Source organism: Apium graveolens, chromosome 2 (genome assembly GCF_009905375.1).
Source record: "Apium graveolens cultivar Ventura chromosome 2, ASM990537v1, whole genome shotgun sequence".
NCBI lineage: Eukaryota > Viridiplantae > Streptophyta > Magnoliopsida > Apiales > Apiaceae > Apium > Apium graveolens.
Genome location: NC_133648.1, coordinates 315,702,433 through 315,725,176, shown reverse-complemented (window position 1 = coordinate 315,725,176; position 22,744 = coordinate 315,702,433). Strand labels below are relative to the sequence as shown.

Genomic DNA, 22,744 nt, shown 5'->3' with positions numbered 1-22,744 from the left:
ACGATGATTTCAATTTTTTTAAGTCAACACAATTTAACCCAACCTGTTTTAATTTTTAAATAGTTTGATAATTTTAATATATATATATACACAAATATATTTTGTACGACTCAACATTATACAATATATTATATTTTCATTTATAAATGTATAGTTATATTTTTTGTGTATGCATATTACTTACACAATAATATATTACTAAAATTATAATACTTGTCCAAAATAATATATATTAGCACTAAATCATAATTTATAGATATTTTAGTTTTACGTAGAATTTTTGAAATGCACGATATTGCATAATATTAATTACGTTTGACGTTTTATAAAATTATAACTTATTAAAACTGAACCAATCCAATCCAATCCAACCTAATATATAATGAGTAGGTTTGGGTTATGAATTCATATTTAATAGGTAGGGTTAAATTTTTTTTAAATGATTTAATTGGGCTAGGTTGTAAAAATGTCTACAACCCAGCCAACTTTACTCCGGAATAGAGCTGTAAACGAACCGAACTGTTCGTGAACAGTTCAAACTCGGCTAGTTAGGGGCTTAATTCGGTCGGTTTGTTAAAATTAACAAGCTCGAGCCGAGTTATAGATGTGTGGATTGAGCTCCACTCAAGATCGGCTCGAATTGGTTTGCCTCGAGTTTGGCTCATTAAAACTCGAAAAAAAACATAAATATATTATAATTTTTAATATTATTTATAACATTTAAAATCTTAAATTACACTCAAATATTTAATTTACTATTAATATATTTTATTTAAGGATAATAGATTAAAATTAGAGTTTCGGTAATGTCGAAACTAATAATAGGTTGTAACAAGTGCATTTCAAACATTTTTTTAAATTGAACTTCATTTCTCGTGAACTGTAGTTAAAGACTTGAGTTCGACTCAACTCGTTTCGGTTCGATTAAGCTCAAGAACGATTCGGTTCGTTAACAAGCTCACATAATCTTCTGTCTCATTACATTTGTATTATTTAATTAAAAAAAGTCCGCATACTATCGCAAAAATGTAATTAATTACTGAAATATATTAATTTAAAGTTGAGCAATTTTTTTCCCGATTATTATCCTATACTCCCTCCATTTCACTCATTTTTTTCAATTTTTTATCTATGCTATGACACATTTTAAAATTATTATAAACTATAATTTTATAATTTATATTGAAAATTTTAGTTTTTATCTAAAAATTTGAAAATTATACTTTATTTATAAAAAAATTAAAAAAGAATAATTTAAACAACTATATTTAATAGGACGTAAAGCGCGTGATGGGGCATAATCCAGCGCAATCCAAAATAATATAAAGAATTGTGGGACACGAAGCAAGTATTATTTTAATAACCCAGTAGGAAATGCTCTAGGTCTGCAAAAGGAGGATAAGAAGAAACGCATCTCTCTGATCTATCCTAATTTCAGTTGACTAATACAATATACGAGTACATGACCCAACTCTCGTATACATAATTAATGATTTGATTGAATAACAAGATATTACTACAACTACTGTGTATATACTCCAATTAATGCACATGGAGTTTGGGATCATAACAACGTAATGGCATATTGCATTCATTTGTATGAGAAATTACATGGAGGAGGAGGAGGAGGAGAAGTAGGAAGTCAGGAACAACGTTCGAAGATCATGGCCAGCTTTCATTTAGATCTGAGTTAATATATTTGATCTACTCTGTCACTCTGGAAGCTCAAGACTTGAAATCAAACAACAATGCATGTCATTACTGAAATCAATGTAGGGTGATATGATAAACTAGTTTTAAAGATTTACTAATTATTTGTTGTTAGTTTCTGTTCGATATATTAGAAATGGTTTGTCTGGCGTGTATCCATGTGCACATGATAACAAAATGTGATTGATGAGTTGTAAAAAAAAATGTGATTGATGAGTTGTAAAAATTTTATTGGTGGAGATTTTTCTTCACGCAGGGTTCATTATTATTAATGAGCTATTCACCAATATTCTGTGGACACCTCATCAAACACTAGTTGTTACTCCCTCCGTACCAATATACGTTTCCTCTTTTGACTTTCGGTATTGTTGACGGTAAGCGATTGACTACTAATTTACGTCTAATATATAATATCAAACATAGTCATGAGTGATCTCGTTAGATTCGTATTTATCAGTACTTTAATACAGTGAAATTTTTATATTTAATACTAATACGAATTTAAAGATATTAACGATAAAAAATGTGCATTGACAAACGTGTCCAACACAAAGAGGAAACGTTTTTAGGGACGGAGGGAGTAGTATTTATCCATGAGCACATAATAGAAAAATCCAATTAGAAAATACTCCTATATATAAAATTGTTGGGAGTTGATGGTCAATCGGTTTTTGGTTAATAAACTTGTTGGTTTTACTAAACAGACGTTTAACTCCACAATAATATTATATTGTCCACTCTAAATGTAATCCGTCCAAATTTATTTTTGGGTACATTGCAAAAATTTTCATACTAATGAAGAGTTAATCGACCGCTTATTAACCTGAAAACCGCCCTCATCCAACGATATGGACAACTCCCAACAAATACTCCATGGGTGTCCGAAACAGGCAAGTAATATAGAAATATTTGCTGAGATAATTTGGACCGAAAATTTTGACCCCAGTTCGTGAAGAAAATATAGGCCGGCCTACACTGTCATATTTCGTAGTGCTTGACTTGTGAAGTGCATCTCTGCCCACTTTATTTAATTCAATTCAATACATGAATGTCTCAACTGTTCTTAGCTCTTTTTACCAAGAAGAGAGATGGCTAATATTAAATCAACAGAACAGGTGAAAGCAAACGTCAGAAAATGAACTTGTTTGTTCGGTTTTATACATGTTTTTTTTATCGTAGTTAACCCGTAACCCTTATCTTTGGGTGCGCGCTGAGTAAATCTAACTGAATAACCTACAAACTACGTGAATCAAGATAAATCGTATTTAAGCGAAAGACTCTGAAACTAACACAGCATTTATACATGGAATTGGTACTCTTCATGTACAATTTCTGGCCACTTGCGTTTTTGTAAAGGTCCAGCCTTAGGTACCAAATACGATCTTGCACCAATCATCTGTCCGTTATAATTTTTTAAAGAATATATTTGAATGAATTTTTTTGTGAGTCTAGCGAATATATTATACTTCATATGTCCAATTTGTGAACCAATGTATCAAAAATAATAAAATCTCTCATTTAGAATTATCACAATCACATGTCAATCCCAATAAAAATGTGGCCATTTTAATGTCTCACTCCATAAAGATTTATTAGTACCGATACTGTTACTATAACGTTCAAACCCAACACTTATCATACACAACAACTCACCACAAGTCAAATCATTAACGATTTGATACCATTTAATTGTTGACATATATTTATAAAAATCTCTCAGGCTCTCATTTTTATTCTTATTTTTATCGATGTGAGATGTTACATGCTACCGTGCTTCTCATTTTCTCAACTTCCAACTTTCAATACACATGCAGGACGACTAGGACCACGACTCGATTACATGCCGTTGCCGATATCTGTAGTGTACATACTTATACTTGTGTAAAATAGATACAAGATGTGGGCTTTTGTTTGATGTACGCATTTACTATTCTACTTCTATATGTGGAGATGTCTCAACCAATATCTGATATCTGCCCTTTACTTATCTAGCTAATTATGTGCATTAGCCTAATTATCTCCAAGACATTGCCTAATTTACAAAATTATATAAGAATCTTGTAATTTCAAAGAAATTCTGATTGCAATAGATGATTCGAAACTTGTGAAAGAAAGTATAAAAGATAAAGGGGCATTTTGGTTGATGGTTAATGATTAATGAGTTAATGAGTCATGTTAACAGGAACCAGAACCTTAATCCCGTGTATTAGTGTGTTTGGATTCGTAATTCAGGTTTATGAAATGGTAACCTCATTTACGTCATTCTCGTATCTTTCATTCTCATTCCCGATTCTGATTCTCAACCACCATCTAAACGCCCCCACAGAGCCTATTGGAGATGTTCAAGAGTCGGTAATAATACCATACTCGGGTCAACGTAATTTTGGTTTCGAATGTAAACGTATAAGTTTACGAGCTCGTTTGCGATATTTTATAAGTAACTTGATAAAAGCGGAGGGCTTGAGTTGTTAATTACCAAGAAAAAGAAGAATTATATGATCACTAACAGTTAGAACTTCAGCAGTTTCCATATGGATCTATTCTTTGGATTAACATATAAGTACAAGTATATTTTCTCTGCTGACTTGAATTATAATAATTAACGATGATTATAGAAAGATTAATGTGTCTAGTTATGCTCTTATTTAAATCAGATCAAGGAGCCAACATGTTGTACACTGCACTATTTAATTATACAGGTACATCAGTACTCATATATCTTTCTTCTACCAATTAATACTTTCACAACACACAACTCTGTCGATTCTTTTGTGTGCTAGCTAGAAAGTAACTTCTCTATACATCATTTTCATTGCACAGCAGCTGATTCATTAGCTCTGTGCAATGGAGATAATTAGCCGAGTTTGCTTAGGGTTAGTGGTTTTCATATTATTTTCGCAAGTAATCTTGAATGTTGCTGCGGTGATAAATGAAGAACAAGAGCTGGATCGGATCACGTCGCTTCCTGGCCAGCCACCGGTTAAATTCTCACAGTTTTCGGGCTACGTTACTGTCGATGAGCAACAAGGCCGGGCTCTGTTCTACTGGCTGACTGAAGCTACTAGCAATTCGGTTACCAAGCCTCTTGTTCTTTGGCTCAATGGAGGTTAGTTTAGTTACTTGTATGTTATTTTCTTGCTTAACTTGTGCTACATGATATACAGTAGATGAATTCGACGATATGTCAGCGTTAATTTTGCATCTAAATCTCTTTGTGATATCTGCATTTACACGTAATGTCTGTATGATTTCATTGTCCTCTCTTCAAAAGTTCAGAAACTGTTTAGTAGTCGACTCATCTAAAATCTTAAGGCGTTAGAGAATGGTTCCAACAATGAATTGAGCTTCGCGTGTTAGCTGAGTAGGTGAGCTACCGGATATATGACCTTGACTTCGGAGTAAAAATAATCTCATAGAAGGACTATTATTACAAATTTATTAATAATTTTCATATGATCATATCAAAATCAAGTTGAATTTATTAGAAAACTAGCCGTTATTGATAGTGACTTTCATTGTAGCTTAGTCCACGCTTGGTGGTGGGTTAACCCTTTAAATACGCAGGTCCAGGTTGTTCATCAGTAGCATATGGAGCTTCCGAAGAAATCGGACCATTTCGCGTTAACAAGACTGCTTCCTCTCTGTATCTCAACAAAAATTCATGGAACAAAGGTGTGTGCACCTGTACAATGTATAACATAATGCCTGTTAAAAGCATAATTTGATAATTTTGAAGACGTTAAATTGTATGATCCAATTAAGCGCGATAGTGCTGCTTGATGAAGCTTAATTAGATTAAAAACCGCGTAGGTCTATTAATTCAATTTTCAGATCCCTGAATTATTTTACTTGTGTGGTTGCAGACGCGAATATCCTGTTTCTTGAATCGCCTGCTGGTGTTGGATTCTCGTACTCGAATACAAGCTCAAATCTGTTGGACTCGGGGGATAACAGAACAGGTAGTTCATTATTCATGAACCCTGACTAATATACCTTATTGTTACCATTATTGCTACATTCTGTCGCGACAACTTTGTTAATCATAGAATTAAAACTTGTTAATCAGCTCAGGATGCTCTGGTTTTCCTCGTAAACTGGATGTCAAGATTTCCTCAGTACAAATATAGAGAGTTTTACATCTCCGGAGAGAGTTATGCAGGTACATAAACATGTAGAAGCCTTTCTTAACATCTGCAAGTTCCGATTAGTCTTCAAAAATCAGCTGCAGCAAAAAAAATAAGCGTTTGCTGTAAAAATACCCTGCATTTGTAAATGGACCATATTTAAGAAACTTTACATATTCTCGCTATCAACTCTAAGTGTATGTGCAGGGCATTATGTTCCTCAGTTGGCGGAGAAAATCTATGACTACAACAAAGCAACTTCTCGGCCATCCATCAACCTTAAAGGATTCATAGTAAGTTTTGTGTTTGTGATAACAATGTAGTTCAAGCATGACTTGAATTTAAGGCCTAAAGTTCAGTTATACAGGTGGGAAATGCTGTTACAGACAATTACTATGACAACATTGGTACTATTTCATACTGGTGGACACATTCCATGATATCAGATGCTACTTATAAATTGATTATGAAAACGTGTGATTTTAAAGCCGATAAATCTTCTGAGCAGTGTGATAAAGCTGTATCTTATGCATTGGATTACGAGTTTGGTGACATTGATCCCTACAGCATCTACACGCCATTTTGTAAGCCGAATAATAACTCTGTAGGAAGTGTAAGGCTCAAGAATACTCTCTTGCGTCGAAGAGTTTCTGGATATGATCCTTGTACTGAAAATTATGCGGAGATTTACTATAATCGACCAGACGTACAACGAGCTTTGCATGCCAATTCTACCGGGATTCCATATAAATGGACTGCATGCAGGTAATTTCAATAACACTGATGAATTAATAGCTGTTAGAATTTAAAAACCTGAAAAATGTCATTCTCTAACACCTTGAGGTTTTAGAGTAACTGGTTACTTGACATGGTATCAGAGCTCATGCAGTGATCCATTTTTCGACCCATTAATGGGCTCTCGAGTGGTGGGGATTGTAAGAATGTAAGATCCTGAAAAGGGCCATTCTCTAACACCTTTAGATTTTAGAGTAACTAGTTCCTTGACATGGTATTAGAGCTCAGGCAGATCATAGGAGCTCAGCTATGCATCCCCTTCCCCTGTAATAACGTGCGATACACAAGCTTTATTGATTCTTTCTTACAATTTTTGTGATGTATAATGCTTTCAATTTCCGGCAGTGATGTCTTGATAAGAAACTGGAATGATAGCGCGACGTCAATGATCCCCACGTACAAGAAGCTGATTGCAGGTGGTCTCAGAATCTGGGTGTTCAGGTACATAAATAGCAAACCTTGGTTTAAAAACGCGCACACGCAAAGTTAAATCAACTATCAGGTACTCAAAAACTGTTTTTGCCTAAAATTCTTGAAGCGGCGACACAGATTCAGTAGTACCGGTGACAGCAACTAGATTTGCTCTAAGCCATATGAATCTCACAGTACAGACACGTTGGTATCCATGGTATACAGGTGGCCAGGTATGTTTGCACACATTTCAGTTTTTAAATTCTGAATATATATTCTAGGGGTGCTAATCCCTAACAATCGTGTGTTATATAAGCCATATCCAACACACTGCTCCAGAACCCTTAGATCATTATTTCAAGAGTCCAGGTCTAGGGTTTTTTTTTATTTTTCCGCGGAAGGGCTTTTCTCCTTTCCTCCTTTCCGCGGATATTTTCCGCATAAGGAAAAAACTCTTGAAATATAGATCCGACGCCCCTGGAGTAATATGTTAGATAAACTTAACTAACACACGATTGCGAGGGAACATGACCTATATTCTAGATGCAACAATTATAGATATGATTGATGATTGTATAGGTAGGAGGTTGGACAGAAGTGTATGAAGGACTAACATTTGTCACAGTGAGAGGAGCTGGCCATGAAGTTCCTCTGTTTGAGCCCAAAAGAGCTTTACTTATGTTTCGAAATTTTCTGGGAGGCAAACTTTTACCATCCAAATCATAACAAGATTGTGAATTTCAAATGCTGTGGAGGGTAAGAATGTTAGGTAACGTGCCGTGCGTACAAGATCCGGGAACAAATTTATCGCGGTATGTCTGACAGACGATTAATCGCAAAAAATGTCAAAATTCCGACGAAGTTGGGGTTGAATGACTGGTATAGAGATCACTCATTTACATTGGAATTGATTGTAGTAGTCTACTAATTGGTAGTAAGGTTGTTTTGTTTGTGAGCACGGTTGGATAGCTCAAGTGGTAAAGGGCTTATCCTCTGTCGTCCCAGATCCTGGGTTCGATCCTGGCTCACCCCGTGAATTGTTGAGAACAGATACTCATTTGTAAGGCTATAAGCCAAAATTAGTCAAAAAAAAAAAAGGTTGTTTTGTTTGTATGTAACATTGCATTTGTATTCAATTAAATGCTATTATGTCTTGTTTAATATACGTTCTTTCGACTCGATGCCCGGCCTTCTTTTCGCTAATTTGTTGAATAAATGTTGTTAGTGTTTCATTGTTTCTAATTAAAAAAAGTAAATGGTGTATGCATGATAATAAGCTCTATACAAGTTGGACCAATAGGAAAAGAGAACTTATAAGTTGGAATAGTTGGTCCTGGTAAGAAAAGCAAGTCTCGAAGGTAAAGCATTTATTTTTGTTTGATAATTAATCACACACGCAGAAGTCGAACTCGTGACCTCGTTGCAAGGACACGTGCTCAACCACTGCACCAAAACTTTCTTGGCAAACATCTATTTATGGGTCCTGACTACTGAGTAACATAAACGTACAAGAAATAAGAGTGACAACTCCCCTGCAATTCATGCTATTCAACTAAATTGCGGAAAAACAAATACAGCAGATTCTTCCGCAAACAAAAGCACAATACGATATGAAATAAAATAACTATGTGTTCATTTTAATTTTACATTCTAAGGCATTAAGAAAAACAAAGATGATCCCAAGAAACACATTGCCAATACATTATGTGCACTAGCCAATTATTTCACCTCAACCAGCAAGATTGCTAGAAAATTTTGTAGTTTTACATACATAAAAATGCCTCCATTCAATTCTGTCAGGAAACACTGAACATGGTGATTCCTTCAAATATTTCTTATCAAGGTATCTTAATACAGGCCCATAACAAAATGAAATGAAAATGGGAACAGGAAACTGATTTCAAGTGCCAGGGTCTGAGGAGTTCACAAAACAAATTTCTATATTAAAATTACCCAACTTCAAGACTATCAAGAGTACCCCTATAGTTTAAAGGCTTAATCACGAAAGAGGTTATATGCTTCCTCAAAGTATAATAAACCATTGGTTACCTTTCATTAGTAAATTAATCAGTCAATCTTCACTGACGAGTATACCAGCCTTGTGAACCATAAACATGCGAAAAACCCAATTGTACCAGTGAGCACGAAGAATGAGTATGAAGCAATCAACATGTAGCCGAAGTACAAAATGCCAGACACCGGCTTTGTGATATTCAGCTTTGTGAAGAAGTAAAATGCTGCATAGAGAAAAAGATAGAGTGCTGAGGAGCCTGATGTAAGGTATGACCTCCACCACCAAAGGTAATCCTCACTGCATAACTGGAAATAGCATAGCACGATACTGATCTCCGCACATGTGACAACTAAGATGATGAACACTAGGAAAAGGAATCCAAAAATGTAATAAAATTGCTGCAACCAGATGGAGGTCAAGATGAAAAACAGCTCTATGAATACAGCCCCAAAGGGAAGAATTCCTCCAATCAAAACAGAAAACACTGGGTGCATGTACCAAGCCTGTTCAGGTATCTGTCTGGGAATAGTGTTTGTTTTCACAGGATGCTCCATCGCAGGCTTCCTAAACCCAACATAACTTCCCACAAAAACAAGGGGAACTGAGATGCCAAACCACAAGAATACCAAAGCAAACATCGTACCGAAGGGTACGGCCCCTGACGATTTTTCACCCCATATAAGAGCATTCAACACAAAGAATATGGCAAAAACAATTCCTGGGAACATGAAAGCTGTTTGGATTGTGATCTTTTTCCACTCTGTTCCCTTAAACATCTTATAAATCCTGGCCGATGCATACCCAGCAAATATACCCATAAAGACCCAGAGTAGAAGTAGAGCTGTCATCAGCCCACCTCTGTTTGAAGGGGACAAGAACCCAAGAACTGCAAAGATCATAGCAACAAGTATCATTCCAAAAAATTGAACACCTGTACCAACATAAACGCACAGCAAATTTGAGTTCACTGGAGGCCTGAAAACATCTCCATGAACCAGTTTCCATCCAGTTTCTTCTAGGGCTTCTTCCTGGGTCTCTAACTGGTTGTACTTTGAAATATCCCGGTAAAGTGTCCGCAGCATGATCATAGCCACCATTCCAGAGAGGAAAAGAACAATCATCAAAGAATTGACGATGGAAAACCAATGAATTTGATCATCTGTCATCAAAAGATAACTATCCCATCTAGAAGCCCATTTAACATCACTAGGCTGCAGGATAATAGAAGGAGATTTAGAAAAGATAACGTGTTCTTAACTTCCAACAAAAAGGAGAAGTAACATTAGGCCTTACCTCAAACTCAACATCATAAGTAAAGATAATTTCCTTCTTATCAGCAACCTCTTGAGGAGATTCAGAGTTGGTAACTGTGCGTTTGGCATGAGGATCACAGGTAGTTAAGCGAGTCTTATCATTCCAGGTACCTTCATATTCATGTTTAACACTGTACCGACAAGAAGATTATATCAACAATTATAATCTTCCACAAAAGTATTTTAAAAGAAGCTATAATCAAACTGGTAGAACACAGAACCTGAAAGGTTTCACTTCAAATCCTACGATCCTTGCGGAGTCTGTTTGTAAATCCTTGTGGTACTTGACTGTAAATGCTAAGTGGTTGTTAATAAAATACTTCTCGTCCTTGCTCTGCACATATTAATGCAATTATAAAGTCTACTAAATTGCAGCACCAAATAAGCAGGGCAAAAGCTTCTAATACTTACACCAGCATATATTCCTTTGAGACCAACAAGATAACCATGTTGGTATAGAAAGGATGATTCCTGGTCCAATCTACGTACTGGAACAACCAATGGAAGATTATCCAAGATCCTGTATGTGCATAAGAGAAAATTAAAATATATTAGGTCTGCAAGTGGCTTCTTGTAGTCTGACATTGTTGAACTAACGAAACCTTTGCAATAAGAGTCTTACATGTTCACTCGGTAATCATCATTGATCTTTTGTTTAATACTCTTTGCTTTCTTTTCATCTAGTGTAGCACGACACAAAATATTGCACATCTGTGGTTCTCGCATTTTGAACTGTGATAATAACCAATAATAAATTAATAAAAACCATTTCAAGCAACAAAAATATCATGTAATAATAAGTAAAATGAAAATTGTCCAACCTCATATGGCGAGTTCTCAATACGGTCACCACGAAGAACTTCTCCGAGATTTTCTGCACTATCCACAATTGTCTTCGGTTGACAAAACGGGAGAGTATAATAGGAATAAGGAAGTTGTGTTTTAATTGAAGTCAGCTTGTTCACTTTCACCTTAAGAAGGTCCCCCTGCATCGACCAACAACTTATAACATTCATGGAGGGTCATTATGACAAGATAGATATACAACTTTTACAATCACGAATGGAGAAATATGAAGACACATTCATGTTATGTTACAAATATAACAATGCATGTCAAAAAGACAACTCTATTGTGCAGCATCAAAACTAAAATTACACACTTACAGACTCCTAAGCTCTTCCAAAAAGGTTTACATCATATAGATAAATCAACAAGTTTGATTGGTTTGGAATGACGGGGTCTGAAATAGTAGGTTGCACCACGAATTCACAGTTTAAAAAGTCCAACAATAATTTCAAGGTTTTGCATTTTCCATGTCATGTCATGTAAGGTAATGACCTTGAAGTGGCGGTTCAATATCAATAAACGCCACAATGAATTAATATTTCAAATACTAAATTATGACCTATGACAAGTGAACAGAACCGCCGGTTATTAAAACAACTTTCGGTACTATATCCATAAGAAAAGTAAATTCTTAGTAAAAAAAAGCTGACAACACGATCACGTAATTAAAATCCACCAGACGGAGAAAACATTTAAGGAAACCTATATAAACTACAAAACTATCCATAAACTATATAGAAAGACGACAATTTGAAGAAGATGCATCTTAAATAAATGCCGTCAATCAAGAGAAATATATGCCAATTTACGTAATCCACACACTACCAATCACCAACGGATCAATGATCCACACGCACGAAATCAATTCGAGTAACTTGCATCTGTACTTGAAAATAACTTGAAGTGGCAGTACAATATAAATCAACACCACCACTGTAAAGTAAATATTTCAGATATTAAATTATGACTTGTTACAAGTAAAACATAAGCACCGCTATTAAAAACAACTTTCGGCACTAAATCCATAAAAAAAGAGAACTCTTAGTACCCAATAGCTGACAACAAGATTACGTAATTAAACTCCACCAGGCAGAGAAAAACATTTAAAGCAACCTATATCAAATACAAAACATTTAAACTACACCGGAAGACGACAATTTAAGGTTTTACATTTTCCATGTCATGTTATGTAAGCTAATGACTTTGAAGTGGCAGTCCAATATCAATAAACGCCACAACAAATTAAATACTCCAGATACTAAATTATGACTTATGACAAGTCAACATAAGCACCGCTTATTGAAACAACTTCCTGTACTAAATCCATAAGAAAAAGTAAATTCTTCGTAAACAAAAAGCTGACAACAAGAATCCGCCAGGCGGAGAAAATATTTAAAGCAACTACAACGGAAGACGACAATTTAAAGAAGATTCATCTCAAATAAATGTTGTCAATTAAGAGGAATATACTACGTGAATTAAGAGGAATATACTACGTGATCCGCACACTACCAATCACCAATCAATCATGATCCACACGCATTCGAGTAACTTGCATTCGCACTTCAAATAACTTGTCATTTCATTGCACCTATCTACACAAATCCAAAACCGCTACATATATAACAATTACGAAAGCAGTTAACAACACTACACTTCGCATAAATCGACAAGCGCATACATAATATAACAATCAGAAGATCCGTAACAAATTCAAAAAACAATAATTAACCAATAAAATTCGATTCATAACAGTAGTAATTAACAAAACATATCAATTTTAATGTGTGTGTATAGAAGCTTGCCTTTTCGAAATCGACGGGAGCGACGCCGGGGAGATAAAAGGAGTGAGAATGAACGAAGAGAAGAGAAGCTATGAAGATCCAGGACCAAAACGACGTCGTCTGATCGTTCGTCATTTTTAACGTCACTGTGAGAAATTAAAAGCTGGATGTAGATTAGATCTTGCAGAGTCTCTATTTATACATACACGTATTTCATAAATCAATCTCTCTCGCACATCTCTCTCTCGCACATCTCTCTCTCTCTCTGTATAGTGTTTAAAGATGTAGAGATTAATGGGAAGGGAGAAGGAAACAGGAGAGCACTCGTCTAGTCTGTAGATCACATAAATTGAGGGGGTGCGTGTAAATTTATTAATCTATTTTCCGTTATTAATATTTTTCTTAAATTAGTATTAATTTTTTTAATATAATATTATAATGTGGTTTTGTGCCTATATAATCAGTGATTTAAAAGTTATAAATTCTAATTTGTTTGTCAATTTTGGTTGATGTATATTTATTTGACATATATATATATATATACATATATATATAGTGTTTGTTGTCTATGCAGCTTTTTCTCAATAAAATGGAAATTATTTTAGGCAAGCACAAAAATAAAGAAATGTATAGTGTTGTTGCTTCTTACTGAGTTGATTTTAAGGTAATAATGTCAAAATTGCTAGTTGAGACTTGAGAGTATAATTTTGTAATTATTAATTAAAATTATCGAAAATCAATTAAACGAACGTAATAACATAGCTCAAGTGATAGATATTTAATAAGAAAATATAAATAACGTGATGATATATATAGCTCACGAGATAATATAATTTTATATTTGATTATTATCTTAACTAGAGATTTATTAGAATAACAACTTTAAAAAAAACCATAAAAATTATGAAGACAGCTAAACCATCATGAATTAACTAAACGAAGGTGATAATATAGCTCAAGTGATAGATTTTTAATTAAGAAAATATGATGAACATGATATACAGCTCACGAGGTAATATAATTTTATTTTTTCATTACTGTCTATCTCGAGATTTATTAGAATAACAACTTGAAAAAAATAAAGTCAAAAAATCCAGAATCGGCGTCAAAATAGAGTTTTAAAAAAAAAATTATCTCGAGATTTATTAGAATAACAACTTAGAAAACAAAGTTAAAAAATCCGGAATCGGCGTCAAAATAGAGTATTAAAAAAAAAAGAGCACCGTCGAATAACTCCTGTGCTTATAAGTTTATATTCTGTCCTCTCAGCTCACTCTAACTCATTCAGAGAATTTAAAACATAAATAGAGAGATAAAAGGAGTGAGAATGAACTCACATGTATAAAAACACTCTAGCATTTATCGTTGCACAACTAACATGTATTCAAAGATGCCTTCCTCTAGTGAATTGAGTGGTATATTAAGCTTGCTTTGCAAACACTGTTTCTATTGGTGTGAATCAAGACGTTGACTTGCCACTCACTCGTGATCCAACTCTTTTGTTATTAATATCACAAGTTCTAAAAAATAAGACTTCTTCGCAGATCTATAATTTGCTCTTCCTTCTCTTAAAGATCTTCTTTGCTTAATTGCATTCTCTCTGAACACTTCATTATGCTACACACACCTACAAATCTACCTGCTAAAAATCCTATGGCGTTTCGAAACTGCCCTGCTAAGTTCTAACACACACTTCAAATAAATGGCAATGCATGAACTTGTACAAATTTATCAGTATAATTGTATAAAGATACTTTTTTCAGTTTCTTGCTGGAACTTGATGTTCTTTCTGGAAATGTGAATTTCGTAATACGTAAAATACATTTTTTCGCAGTACGTAAATACATTTTCAAAACAATGAAAGATATATGCAGGAAAGAAAAACTGAAAATGGAACTAGAAGGGTTTCTTTCCAGTGTTACTTCAGTTCCCATCTTAAACAGGGGTCTCAAGCAACCTCACAGTACGCGGAAGCAAAAATTCTGCAAATACGGGATAGTGGGAAGATGGATAATACCCGTCAATGTTATCACTCACCACTTCGGATGACACTGGGATTAGAACTCTGCCTCTGAAAAGAATCCAGTCCACGTGCAAGTCCTGAGTTTGGCGATCCCAGCAGAGGCAAAATGCTCTGAAAATCAATTTTACTAATTCAAGAGCTCCTTGTTTGTTACCTGACATTACCATATAAGAACTGAAGTAGCGGTTCCATCAGCCAGATAATATTTTGAACTGGAAAGTATTCAAGTACCTTTAAAACCATGATATGTGTGTATGAGACGAACATTCTTCCTTACCCGAGCACTGGGCCATGCATCCCTCATATCGCCCACGACACCGTGCTCACTGCAGGAGAAAGAGCTTACACATAATTATCAGCGATCCTGGTCTTAAATATATCCCCATACCTATAACCAAGTTAGATAAAATACATAAAAGATAAATTTTGATATCTAGATAAAACTGAGTCCTGTGAAATTTCCAAGTTACTGACAGAACTGAACTGACTGTATTATGCGAAAAACTGGTTTGGAGTATACTCAAGTCCGAGGGAAATAAAATAATTCAGTTGGCACAAAGCGTGATCCTACAATTATCAGCTCGTCAGGATTTGTATTATGTTGCTAAATAGCACACTAAATGAATCAAAGGATGATACAGGATTGGCGAAGAATCCTCAGTTGCACATGAATCTTCAAACGAGTCAACTATTAGTCTAGCAAAGGATCGAAAACATAATAATGAAAAGCACATATATCGATACCAGAGAATATGATTGCACCAGATAGATGAACAGATCTGCATAAAATATCACATTGCAATTAACTACAATACCTTGATCTCCCAAGAAGAAAACGTCCTGTCGTTGATTCCTTGTGTGTGTTAAATCCTCCACAATAAACAACAGGTAAAATAGGAGGTAGTGATGCAATGTGTTGCCAAGTAAGCAACGCACTTCTCCTGCGAGCACGAGGACTTAACTTATCCATGTTTGTGTTCACTATTTGGAAAGTAAAACCTGGCAACTCGACTCCTTTTAATTGAAATGTGTGCACATTTAATCAAGGAAACAATTTTTGGCTGCCAATCCACCGGTGGTGTTAGTGTTACCATAGGCAGGTGTAATAATTCATGCGACATCTAAATTTATGCTTTGTTTGTTTCATGGATTAATAAATTTCCGTACTATTAGCCATTTGCTTTAAATTTATACTACATAAGTCTGTAAGTTATATCATGGACGAAACTTAATATCTTTTTAGTTCATTTATGCGCAACTAATATTTAACAATACCCTGGGAGAGGGTTGGGATTTAATAGTCCTCCCACAAACTAAAACAAATGAATTAATAAACGCGAGGATTATTTTAGGGCTCTTGTTTGCAAGGAGTTTAATCTATGACTATCTAGAATCTGCACTTACTTTATCATATCTAATCCTTCAAACTAATCCATGGACTATTTTTTATCCCCCTTTCTGGATCATTTAGGCGGACTAATACAGTCTCACCTTATCCCTCGTCATAATGAACCCCATATAATAAGCTATAAAGTAATTAATTTTTTTTTCGTGAAATAACTCAAGGACTAAAATATTAATTTTGGCACAAATAGGCCAATAGTTCGGGGATTATCTATCCCATGAAACCAACATAACCAAAAAGATTCAAGTGTGACATGATGTGTAGATGTGTGGATACTCAGGGATATTTAACAAACAAACAAACAGAGCCATAGAGTTGAAAGAACACCAAAAGCATATCACATTGTAAAGGATATCGCCCAGGTTGCAACACTTGGAACTTCACACCCCCATGACATACTTCCAGGTACTGAAGGGGACTCTGACAGCCAAAAAGTTCCACCTTCTAAGAGCTCCACCTAGACCAATACGAGCGCATAGTAAAAACAGCCAACAGCTACAACAATAACGCAGTCTACAAGACTCTAAGCTAACTTTTGCTAGCAAAAAATATAACTTTTTTTTACCTTTTCTTTGTCATATAATATAGTGCAATGCTCATCAGAAGTGTCTTCAGAACCTTTCCTTGAAATTCCAAAATGATCGTAACCTGAAATCATAAAAGAACCAATTCTATCGTTACTTGAGTTTGGGATTTAGTATGAGAATGAGAGTATATATTCTTGTTCTCTACATTCATTTAATGAACTATTAAAGGAATTACGTCATAATAGTAAATCAACAATATTAGAATTATAATGAGTTTTCTAGATTGAATCCATCACGCTAACAATGACTTTAGAAACCAAAAAAGTTAACATCAACAGGCATAAATAGTACTAATATCTTCCCTCCGGCTCTCTAAATGGGTGCTTACATGCTTGGTGCTTCATATATACGTTTCATCAGTTATCCATGTCTATATTCCTAAATTATAGAGCGCACATGAATTGTTGACCAATGCATCTTCAACAGTTTGATAATCATATCTTAAAGAATTGGACTACAACTTCAAAAAACTTTTTATTTTTTATTAAACAAAGAAATGTTGAGTACTCTATTAATTAGCACATCCATTAGAAAAAATGCAAGTAAGACATTAATAGCCACTTCCCACTAATCTGTGGCTTGCCATAGCAAAATTTTGCCTATTTCACTTGAAATAAGTATTTATCGTCAGTTTAGCCATGATTCACAAGTAAAACTAACATTGCTAGAGGATATCAATTCCAAATCTTTTTAGCAGAGTTGGTTTTTCGATTAGCAAAAGAAAACACCAACAATTTCATTATAATTATACTTGGAATTCGAATACGAATAGCAAATCGGAATGCACAATCAGAAACAATACCTGGCAAAGACTGTCGAAAATACTCCAACTGTGAGATTAGCCCTTAACAATACCAAAACCAAATAAGAAACCATTTTCAGTAAATTCAGTGTATCAAACATTATAAATAAAAAAACTAGAATAAGATAGATAAGAAACAAAACCCATCTTACCATGATTGAAATCCCTCTTCAACACAAAACATTAATCAAAATAAAGATCATACATAAACACAGGGGAGGATCTAGTAAGGAGCCGAGCCGAGGACACGTGTCCCTTATAAAATAAAATAATTTTAAGTTATTTCATCATTAAAATTTTTGAAAATATATGAAAGTACCCCGAGAATTTAAAATATAAAGGTATATTCACAAAATATAGACGTTGTCCCCGGAGTTTGATTTCTGGATCCGCCAATGCATAGACACACACATAATTGTAAGCAAGTGTCTGAGATATACCTTGTTGAGTACAGAGAATGATAGGGGAATAGCTAGTGATGACACTAACACACAAATCCCTTCTTTTAGTCCATGAATTTGGGCTGTCTTCTGGTTGATCATCTAGAAGATTCAAAGTCATCACTGTAAGAGAAACACTCATCTTTTGTTTTTGCTACATGTGTTTTTACTTTTGCTATCTTCTTTTGTTATGTCAGCTGACAAGCTATATCTCAAGCTAGTGAAATAGTCCTATGTTGGTGTTAAATCAGACAACATTTTCAATAAAGATAAAGATGGTTTTCTGTTATGAACTCGTTCTAAAGAAATATCAAGTCTGATACAACGTTATAAATAATGTCATTTCTATAATTTAAAATTAAATATTAAAATTTTCAATTTTAAAGGAGTTATATATTTGAATACAAATATGCATACATGCATCATTGGTTCTAAATTTGAAAATAATGATGTATTTAACTATTTATGCATATAATCACATCATCATATTACTGCAAATGAGATGTTGTACTTTAAACGAAATTTAGGATAAAGTGATAAAATTTAGATAAATAAGAAAATATTTGGTTTCAAAGTGTATCTAGCATTGGAGTTGAAGTTTCGTTTTAGTACCAAAATACGCTTTTTGATGCTAAATTATAATAATAACTATAGTTATTTTGCATGTCGCATTGGACTAGCTTTAATAAGCGGAAAAATTTATAATTTTGGATCAGATTGGATTACTAATTTATATACTTTTTTTATTGACGAAACAGTATAGTAAAGTACACGCAACAGGGGATCTATTCGTGCCTGAAATCGAGAATAATCAGTGGGGGCATGGTGGGGTTCACTCCCACGTGTTTAGTACTCAATCACGTGATCCAATACAACAACAATAATGCACCTTATTGCTTTTATTCGACTCGGCAAAAATACATTAAAAATTAAAATATACTATAAACTCAAAAGAAATATATTCTTCCAATAAAAAATCTTCCGTCCATACGTATACGCCCCATTCAACAGCTAAAAATCTCAGAAATATTTTCTATACCCAATTATACTCTTAAAAATATAACTTGTCCTGCAGATGTATTGCGAGTGATACACATCCAGATGCAGTTCTTGTTAGTCTAAAATCACAGCACAAAATCACAATAGCTCATGCCTTGGATTCTCAAATAACCAAAGCATTACAAAATAGTATTTGGACTTGAGAGCTGGCCAAACTATTACATTCTATCCTGACATGTTGTACTCTACTATAAAAACCAGTGTTGTCTTTATTTCTGTAACTTTGATCAAATAGATTTTCATTTCTTACTTTTCAAGCTATGTAGTTATTTACATTTACAAACCTATATCAGCAAATCTATTATGGTATCAGAGCCTTCATCATTATTTCGATCAATCTCCGCATAATGACAATGATATATACATTCTAGATCGTTCGTCGTCAACTATATCTTCAAGTTTTCGTCTTTTCGATCCCGTTTACGTTCTCTACAAACCCTAAATACAGGTTATTCGTGTTTTTCGTCAATTTCTGATATTATCTCTTCTTTCAGATTGCCGAAATAGATATTGTGTTGTTTTGAGATTGTTTTTGAGTTAATTTCTTCTTATTTCGCTGAAATTTTATTTCCGTACAATCACAATTGTATGGACCCATAGATTTACAGTCATGATGCGTTATAGCTATGCAAATGTTGTACAAGGCGGTGAAACTAGTAAAACTGCTAATTCTACTCATACTAGTGAAGATGATAATTCAGAAGAAAATCAACAAATCAATACACAACATGCTCCATTGTACAATCCTGATGTTGTTGATAACAATTTGCATCCCTTGTTTGTTCATAATACTGACCATCCTGGCTTAATTCTAATTGCAAAAAAGTTAATTGGACCGGATAATTTTCAATGGCACTTATGCAAAACCAGATGTTACCTCTCCACTTTTTGCACAATGGGAGCGAGTAAACGATTTAGTCATTACTTGGATCCTTAATTCTGTGGCAGAGGAAATCAGTGATGGGTTGAATTATGTAACAGCTGTTAGTGAAGTATGGCAGAAATTACATGGAAGATTCTCGGGAGTTAATGAGCACATAATTTTTCAAGTTCTTAAAGATATTCACAGTATAGAGCAAGGAAATAATTTTGTTGAGGTGTATTTCCATAAATTGAAGGGATTGTGGGATGAATATTCAGTGTTAGAGCCTATTGTTAATTGTGTTTGTGGTGCACACAAGATTCAGGTTCAAAGGGATCAAAAGAGGAAGCTATTTCAATTTTTGACGGGGCTACATGACAACAATGCTATTATTCGAGGACAAATACTTATGATGAGTCTTTTGCCTTCACTTTCACAAGCTTATGCGTTTGTCAAGCAGAATGAGAAAGCAAGACAAGGATATCAAAGTATTGTTGCTACCAATACTCCTTTTTGCTAATGCATTAGTCACTAATTTTGGAAATGCAGTAGCTGGTCATTCTGGTTCTGGTTTTAGGAAACCATCTCAGAGTTTCATTGGTACTTCAAGACCTGTGTTGAAGTGTACTTACTGCAATTTTAATGGTCATACAAAGGAACGTTGTTATAAGCTGATTGGTTATCCACCCAACTGAAAGAAAAAGAAAGAAGATGCTGGTGTTTCTCCAAGCTTATCTTGAGGAGGAACTGACAATGCTAGTCAATTTCGACCATTACCTAAAGCTAATCAGGAAAATGCAGATGTTAATTCTTCTTCTGATCAGTTTACACAGATGCAACAACAAATCAATCAACTCAGTCAAATGATGAGTTTCTTTGTGGGTTATGGCAAATGTTTCAACAGCCCAGAGGATCATCTTGCAGGTATGGTTACTTCTACAGCCAATTTAGTTGTCAACAATTGTTCTACTTATGCATGGCTTATAGACACAGGGGCCACTGATCATATGTGTTGCTCCCTGTCACTTCTCACCGATATTCAGTCTTTAGTTACCCCTATTAATCTTGCATTGCCAACTGGAGCTACCATTGTTGTGCATAAAACTGGAACATTCAGAATTCATCCACAATTGATATTGTACAATGTGTTTTTTATTCCTTCTTTCAATTATAATCTCCTCTCTGTTTCCAAGTGGATGCCTGATTCCGGAGGGTCTGTTTTATTTTTCTCGGATCATTATGAGTTTCATGATCACATTTCCAGTAGGTTGTTATCATCTGGTCGATTTGTTGATGGTCTATTTAATTTAGAATTTCAGCCAATTTCAGCCTCAACAATTATTGCTTCACCATTATATACACAACCTTGTATTAATGTTGTTCAAACTAAAACTCAGCAGAGTGCCCTTTGGCATTTACGCTTGGGACATGATTCTAGCGATGTTTTGTATAAAATTTCCGAGAACACTAATTATGTTGTTGACACTTGCAACCAATTGTGTCCTATCTGCCCTTTGTCCAAACAAACCAAATTACCTTTTCCTCTTAGTGATAGTCGAGCTGGTCATAGCTTTGACTTATTACACATCGACTTATGGGGTCCTTATGCATCTGAAACACATCTTGGTTGTCGGATTTTCATCACCATCGTGGATGATTTTTCTCGAAATGTTTGGACTTATCTTATTCCTACTAAGCAACATGTTATTTTTCAACTCAAAAGCTTCTTTGCTTACATTGAAAATAATTTCAAAACCACTATCAAACAAATTTGTAGTGACCAAGGCAAGTAGTTTTTCAATGTTGCTTTCAATTCCTTTCTTCTTGATAAAGGTGTTTTTCATCAAGCTTCTTGTGTGGGTACACCAGCTCATAATGGACGTGTTGAGCATAGGCATCGACAATTATTGTCTATAGCCAGATCTTTACGTTTTCAATCGGGTTTACCTATTCGTTTTTGGGGGGGAGTGTATCCTCACAGCTACTTACATTATCAATAGGATTCCCTCTCCTGGTTTGGATCATAAATCTCCTTTTGAATGTCTTTACAACATGACACCAGATTATATTCGTTTCAAGGTTTTTGGGTGCCTTTATTATGCTTCTGTGCTTGACAATGATAAGTTTGAACCACGGGCAATCCGTTCTGTTTTTCTTGGGTATCCTCATGACCGCAAAGGCTACAAATTATTGAATCTTGATAATAAACAGATCTTCATTTCTCGTCATGTTGTCTTTAAGGAAATTGTATTCACTTTTCACAATAATACTCATACCAAGTCTAGTCATGATCCTTATTTTCTTACTCAATGGTTAACTAATCCTGATGAAAATGGTTCTCCTTTGATTTCTTATCCATCTGATAGCCAACATGAATTTTCTGCTAATTCAGACATTACATCTCCTGGTCAGCAACACCTTTCTGATATTTCTATTTATGAACCTACACCTACTGAATTTTCTCTTGTTCTTCATTCTTCATCTTCATCCAATAATTCTTTTATTGATCAATGGCATGATTTACCTCCTGATATTTCTAAGTTGTGAATCATTTTGAGACTCTATA

The 22,744-nt window shown here is 34.5% G+C and overlaps 4 protein-coding genes across 5 annotated transcripts; 2 read left to right on the top strand and 2 right to left on the bottom strand.

Annotated features, from left to right (window-relative positions):
• Window positions 1-4,400: 4,400 nt before the first annotated feature.
• LOC141708850 (serine carboxypeptidase 24-like) lies at window positions 4,401-8,219 on the top strand. Of its 2 annotated transcripts, XR_012569671.1 has the most exons (10): window positions 4,401-4,816; window positions 5,275-5,382; window positions 5,574-5,669; window positions 5,777-5,869; window positions 6,042-6,127; window positions 6,202-6,599; window positions 6,975-7,070; window positions 7,168-7,273; window positions 7,620-7,979; window positions 8,139-8,219. XR_012569671.1 is itself a non-coding variant. In XM_074512660.1 (9 exons), exons 1-9 carry the CDS (start codon window positions 4,555-4,557, stop codon window positions 7,764-7,766), a joined length of 1,392 nt encoding a protein of 463 aa, XP_074368761.1. In that variant the 5' UTR covers window positions 4,401-4,554; the 3' UTR covers window positions 7,767-8,219. The 2 variants fall into 2 exon arrangements, 1 of the variants encoding a protein (XP_074368761.1); XM_074512660.1 differs by having other exon boundaries at window positions 7,620-8,219.
• Window positions 8,220-8,714: 495 nt separating this feature from the next.
• Window positions 8,715-13,347, bottom strand: LOC141708849 (transmembrane 9 superfamily member 8-like). Its single transcript, XM_074512659.1, has 7 exons — window positions 13,022-13,347; window positions 11,189-11,353; window positions 10,990-11,099; window positions 10,779-10,887; window positions 10,589-10,701; window positions 10,348-10,498; window positions 8,715-10,265 (listed from the first exon to the last, which is right to left on the bottom strand). Exons 1-7 carry the CDS (start codon window positions 13,133-13,135, stop codon window positions 9,108-9,110), a joined length of 1,920 nt encoding a protein of 639 aa, XP_074368760.1. The 5' UTR covers window positions 13,136-13,347; the 3' UTR covers window positions 8,715-9,107.
• A 1,390-nt stretch (window positions 13,348-14,737) lies between these two features.
• LOC141708847 (uncharacterized) lies at window positions 14,738-18,517 on the bottom strand. The gene is made up of 7 exons (XM_074512658.1): window positions 18,258-18,517; window positions 17,818-17,859; window positions 16,994-17,076; window positions 16,784-16,885; window positions 15,839-16,053; window positions 15,255-15,349; window positions 14,738-15,177 (listed from the first exon to the last, which is right to left on the bottom strand). The coding sequence occupies exons 1-7, from the start codon at window positions 18,397-18,399 to the stop codon at window positions 14,936-14,938; spliced, it is 921 nt and encodes a 306-aa protein (XP_074368759.1). The 5' UTR covers window positions 18,400-18,517; the 3' UTR covers window positions 14,738-14,935.
• Window positions 18,518-19,929: 1,412 nt separating this feature from the next.
• LOC141704161 (uncharacterized) lies at window positions 19,930-20,873 on the top strand. The gene is made up of 3 exons (XM_074507474.1): window positions 19,930-20,221; window positions 20,265-20,666; window positions 20,728-20,873. The coding sequence occupies exons 1-3, from the start codon at window positions 19,930-19,932 to the stop codon at window positions 20,871-20,873; spliced, it is 840 nt and encodes a 279-aa protein (XP_074363575.1).
• Window positions 20,874-22,744: the final 1,871 nt, after the last annotated feature.

Excerpts from the sequence above, each read along its gene's own strand:
- LOC141708849 (XM_074512659.1), bottom strand. The coding sequence starts at position 13,135 with ATGACGAACGATCAGACGACGTCGTTTTGGTCCTGGATCTTCATAGCT. Across the intron at positions 10,702-10,778 it reads TCAAAGGAATATATGCTGGT|AGCAAGGACGAGAAGTATTT; the intron begins GTAAGTATTAGA and ends TAATATGTGCAG. Across the intron at positions 10,499-10,588 it reads TTTGAAGTGAAACCTTTCAG|TGTTAAACATGAATATGAAG; the intron begins GTTCTGTGTTCT and ends TTGTCGGTACAG.
- LOC141708847 (XM_074512658.1), bottom strand. The coding sequence starts at position 18,399 with ATGAGTGTTTCTCTTACAGTGATGACTTTGAATCTTCTAGATGATCAA. Across the intron at positions 16,054-16,783 it reads CAAGTGTTGCAACCTGGGCG|ACATTTCAATTAAAAGGAGT; the intron begins ATATCCTTTACA and ends TTAAATGTGCAC. Across the intron at positions 15,178-15,254 it reads CACATATCATGGTTTTAAAG|GTAACAAACAAGGAGCTCTT; the intron begins GTACTTGAATAC and ends TGGTAATGTCAG.
- LOC141708850 (XM_074512660.1), top strand. The coding sequence starts at position 4,555 with ATGGAGATAATTAGCCGAGTTTGCTTAGGGTTAGTGGTTTTCATATTA. Across the intron at positions 5,870-6,041 it reads CTCCGGAGAGAGTTATGCAG|GGCATTATGTTCCTCAGTTG; the intron begins GTACATAAACAT and ends GTGTATGTGCAG. Across the intron at positions 6,600-6,974 it reads TATAAATGGACTGCATGCAG|TGATGTCTTGATAAGAAACT; the intron begins GTAATTTCAATA and ends AATTTCCGGCAG.
- LOC141704161 (XM_074507474.1), top strand. The coding sequence starts at position 19,930 with ATGCGTTATAGCTATGCAAATGTTGTACAAGGCGGTGAAACTAGTAAA. Across the intron at positions 20,222-20,264 it reads TTTTTGCACAATGGGAGCGA|AGGAAATCAGTGATGGGTTG; the intron begins GTAAACGATTTA and ends ATTCTGTGGCAG. Across the intron at positions 20,667-20,727 it reads AGCAAGACAAGGATATCAAA|TAGCTGGTCATTCTGGTTCT; the intron begins GTATTGTTGCTA and ends TTGGAAATGCAG.